Below are 4,573 nucleotides of genomic sequence, written 5' to 3'. Positions count from 1 at the left end.
CAGAGCGAAAGAAACAGAGAGACAGGGAGGGAGACAGAGCGAAAGAAACAGAGAGACAGGGAGAGCCAGAGCCACAGACAGGGAGGGAGACAGAGACCCAGAAACTGGGATCAGGACAGACACAGAGATGCAGAGGGAGAGACAAAAGGACAGAGAAAGAAACGGCCCCAGAGAGACATCAAGATATTTCTCAGGCCAAGGGATCACAGGAAGGTCCCCAGGGACAGAGGCCTTAGCTCCAGGGGCAGACAGACACACAATGACGTTTGTCCCTCAGGCAGCCCAGAGCTGCTTGGAGAAACATATTTCTCCCTTTTAAAGCAGGGAAGGAAGTGGGAGGGGTTGGGCCGCTCGGGGCCTGGAGGGATCGGGGGAGCAGAGTGGGGAAGGGAATCCCAGGGTGGCAGAAGCAGCTGGAGGGGACCGAGTGGAGGGGTGAGGCTGAGCCCCAGGACTGGCCGCCCAAAGGAGAGGGCAGCAGAGGCACCAGCAGAAGCCGGACACAGATGGGGAGTGTCTCAGTGGGGAGGAGATGACAGGCCCCAGCGGCAGATGGGGAGAGACAAGCGGGGTGAGGAAGACAAAGACACCACTGGAGCTGAGGAAAGGCCTGAGAGACTCAGAGGGCTCTCCAGGGCTCCCTCTGCCGCCCCTGGGCCAGGCAGCGTCTTCCCTCCTCCCCAGGGACCCCCTTCTTCACCAGGATGCAGAGGCCCAGAGCAGGGAGGGAACACTCACCTCTGTGGGGTTCCTGCACGACTTCAGGAGTCCCTAAACCCCCCCGCCCCCCGCAAAAAAAGAAAAGAGTAAATAACCAGCCCCTCGGCCCCTCCAGCCCCTTCTCTTTCCCAACAAAGCCCCAAGGCAACAAGACAAAAGGAAGTCAGGCTCCAGGGTGGACTTCCCATCTGGTCGCCAGGGAAGAACATGGCCTGAGGGTCTTATAGAGCAACGGGGCGGGGGGGGGGGGGGGGAGGGCGGGTAAGTCAAGAAACTCTGCACCAGGATTAGCTCTAAGTCCAGAGAGGGCTGGAAGGTCACACAGCGTTTCCTAACAGCAAGGACACCGGCCTGCCTGGCTTTCACTCCCAGCTCTGTTCCTTCTGAGCTGTGACCCGGGGCGAGTGATTAAATCATTTTCCTCATCTGGAAGATGGAAACCATACACCCTTCACAGGATTTGTGAGGATTAAATGCGTTAAGTGGAAAGTAACTGAAACGGTGCCCGGCACATAGTAAGTGCTCAGTAAACATGTGGACTATTGTTGTGATTTTCAGGAAGGTGCAAGGTGGGGGAAGGCAGCTCTCCCTTTCACCTACCTGGATTTTCCGGCTTCTGTCCTCTTCGCTCTCTAATTCCAACAATTCATCAATGTTGACCTCCTCAGGCATGTCTGCCTCCTAAGGCAGGAGGGAGGAGTGGTCAGGGTCGCGTGCCTGTCCCTCCCTCGCCTTTGTCCAGGCCTCCGGAGAAGCCCCACCGGCCCCAGGGCCCAGCTGGCGGGTTCTGGAGCAACACTGTGGCAGTCAGGGACAGCACCGCCAAGGCGGGACATCTGGGTGTTGGGGGGAGGGGGGACAGAAGGGTTGACAGAGGCCCAGGGCCCTGTACCAGCTCAGATTCCAGGCAGCCCCAGAGCCCCGAGAGCCCTGGGGCTGGCACAGGTCTCTCTCCTCGGCCCCAGTTCCCAAGAGGGGAACAGGCCTGGTCGAGTATTGGAATGTCAGATTCTGTGATTCAGGAGAGGGGCTGCCTCTGCCCTTTCAAGGAAAAGTCTAAGCACTAGGTGTGGGGGAGGGGTGCAGGCCGGCCAGAGCCGGCTGGGGGGGCCCCTTGCCTAAGAGGACCGGAAGGGAGGGTAGGGCTCAGGCCAGCCCCCAGGGCCAAGAGTGCAGCCCGGTCAGACCAGAGAGATGACCACCAACGGCCCCCAGAGTGGGTGGGTGGGATGAGCCACGGAGCCCAACTCTGAGCGGCCCAGAGGGGGATTCCTCGGATAGCCTGTTGGGGCAAAAAGCCAAACGCAGGCTGGCTCACTAGCCCTGTGGGGGACAGAATCCAGCTGTCAAAGCATGAGATCCCTGAGGCTACAGATTTTTTTCCTCCCCCACCCAAAGCCCTTCTGACTTCACTGTGGGCCTCAGGGCTGGGTGGTCCCGGGTTTGTGTGCGGAGAAGGGGGGTGAGCAAAGGCCTGGATAGTCTGTAAGTGGGTCACACCCCTGTGCGAAGCTCTGCGTGTGAGCCAGAGGCCAAGGCCAAGGGGCCAGGGCCCGCTTGAGAGTGCAGAGGTATGGGGTGTCATGGGCGTGGACTGCACGGGGGCGGGGGGTGGCTACGGTCCGATGACTGTGAGACATGTGGCCCTGGTTTAGCTGCGTTTGTCTCACTGTCGTGTGTCACAACCACTGTAATGCCCACCATCGGAGGATGACTTTAGAGGATGCCACCTACCGATGGCCGCTGGGCTACTCTGTCTACCTATAGGAGACTCCCTGTGTGCCTGACAACGGTGGGACCTCATGTTGCCGTGAGGGGCCATGCCTTGTGTCACCTTCGAGCTGTGCATGCTGTCTGTCCGCCGACACAACCACCACGTCCCTGGGATTGTGTTTCGTGTGTGGTGCAGTGTGACTTCAAGCGGAGACTCAAGCGGAAGGTGTGAAATGTGTGTCCGTAGCCTGTGCGTCCCATTGGAGGCTGTCGCTCCCGCCCCGCGTGTACCTACAGCGCGCGGTTTTCTGTCTGCGTGCAGCTGTACTTTCTGCCGTTTTCCGTCTGTGAGCGGCTGTAGCGCCTGTCACTGTGTTTGCATGTGGTTCTTGGCTTTTGCTTTTAGGAGGCAACGGATGGCTGTTACTCGAAACATTCCGGGCCCCAGGGGAGGGGTAGCTAGAGCGCTGTGCGCACTGCTCCTTCGCGGGTCTCTGAGCGGCTGTAACTGGAGTCCTTTTGTGTGGGTGTAGCTGTGCGGGGTGTCTGCGTTCGGCTGTGGCCTGTGCTATTGTGTCTGTGGGTGCTGATCTGTAGGGGACCACAGCCTGTGTCCCTGAGAGTCTGTCAGGGGCGCTAACTTGTCGCTGTGCGCGTCTGTGAATGCTGTTGCTTTCTTTGCTGGGCGTCTCTGGGTCTCCGTATCTAAGTTTGGCTTTGAGACATCCCCTTCCCCCAACCTCTCTCCAGATATGGCCGCTCTGGCTCCCCAACTTTGCCTCCTCGCCCCCCCATATGCTCAACCACTATGCACAACCATCTCTGGAGACCCAAGTGTGTTTCTGGGTCCACAAGCAGAGAGCCATGGAGGGGAGACAGCAAGCGCCATGCATGCCTGGTCCCGGGGAGTGCGCTCTCTTCTGTGACCGAGGCCAGCACAAGCAACAGAGACCCCCAAGGGCGTAGGGTGTCCGGGCCCGGGGTCTGTCGCTCCGAGATCCCCACCCCCTTTCGCCCCCGTACCCCTCCCTGCCTCACCCTGCCGCGGTACAGCTCCTCCAAGCGCCCGTCGATCCACTTCTCCACGTCTAGCCGCCGCTGCAGCTCCCGCCGGTCGTACTTGACGGTGACACGCGCGTGTCGTTTCTGCAACCCCCCGGGGCTGCCCCCCGGGCCGCGAGCCCGCGACGGAGACTGCAGCTTGCTCAGCACCCGCTTGCCCAGCCGCTGAGCTGCCATTGCGATCCCGGCCCCGGCCCCCCGCGCCGCGCTGTGCGGCTTCGCCCGGCGCCCAGGGGGCCTCTTACGGGCCGGGGCGGGGCCGGCCGGGGGCGGGGGCTTGGGCTCGCCCCGGGGCCAGCTCCGCCCCAGTCTCCCGGGCCTCAGTTTCCCCGCCGGCAGCTCAGGGACTGGTCGCTGCACCGCGTAAAGCCCGCAGCCGTGCCCAGTCCAGGTATGCGCGCGGTCGGGGAGTCCCAGGCCGGGGCCGGGCGGCTGGGGCTCCCGGGGCCTGGATCCCGGGGGGCGGGGTCCCGGGACAGGCTCTTGGGGACCGGGCCTGCCTGCGCGCCCTGGTGGCTGCAAGGGGCAGTGCAGGAGCCCCCGTGCCGCCTTTCTCTGCAAGGGAAGATCCAGCCAGAGAACTCACAGTACAACATTTATTCGTTCTTTCATTTATTCACTCATCCATGCAGCCTTTCGTTCACTTATTCACTCACTCTATTCAACAAATATGTATTCGTTTGACATCATGACATCTGTTAGCCTCTGTCTCTCATATCAGACTGCTCGAGCAGGATAGCATCCAGACGGTCCTCTCTCCCTCTGGTGATTACCAGGCCCCTTCTCCCCGACTCCCTTCCCCATGGGTTTCTTAGTGACCTAAGCAGGGGGAGACGGGCGCGCGTCACATGCACACACACCAGGAGTATGTTCTAGGCACTAGAGATAGAGCAGTGAACAAACAAGTCAGGGAGTTGACATTTTTGTGTTGGAAACAGTCAATAATAAGCACTACTACACAGCTTATTAGAATATGATAAGTTTTTTTTTTTAAGAATTTATTCATTTATTTGAAAGAGAGAGACATAGCGAGAGAGGGAACACAAGCAAGGGGAGTGGGGGAGGGAGAAGCAGGCTT

General features: G+C 60.1%; 1 protein-coding gene across 3 annotated transcripts in view; it reads right to left on the bottom strand.

The window, feature by feature from the left end:
* Positions 1-3,742, bottom strand: part of PPP1R14A (protein phosphatase 1 regulatory inhibitor subunit 14A) — a 4,285-nt gene extending 543 nt beyond the window's left edge. Inside the window, exons 1-3 of one of the 3 annotated variants that reach the window (XM_021701093.1) lie at positions 3,472-3,742; positions 1,321-1,401; positions 739-771 (exon numbers count right to left, since the gene is read on the bottom strand). In XM_021701093.1, the coding sequence (XP_021556768.1) occupies positions 739-771; positions 1,321-1,401; positions 3,472-3,672 (315 nt within the window). In that variant the 5' untranslated portion in view covers positions 3,673-3,742. The remainder of the gene's footprint in view (positions 1-738; positions 772-1,320; positions 1,402-3,471) is intronic. The other 2 variants (XM_021701094.1, XM_044922298.1) reach the window with 2 other exon arrangements.
* Between the last annotated feature and the right edge of the window lie 831 nt (positions 3,743-4,573).

This window comes from Neomonachus schauinslandi, chromosome 16 (genome assembly GCF_002201575.2).
Source record: "Neomonachus schauinslandi chromosome 16, ASM220157v2, whole genome shotgun sequence".
Classification (NCBI taxonomy): domain Eukaryota; kingdom Metazoa; phylum Chordata; class Mammalia; order Carnivora; family Phocidae; genus Neomonachus; species Neomonachus schauinslandi.
The sequence above is the reverse complement of the archived record's forward strand: the minus strand, read 5'-3'. Positions and strand labels throughout refer to the sequence as shown.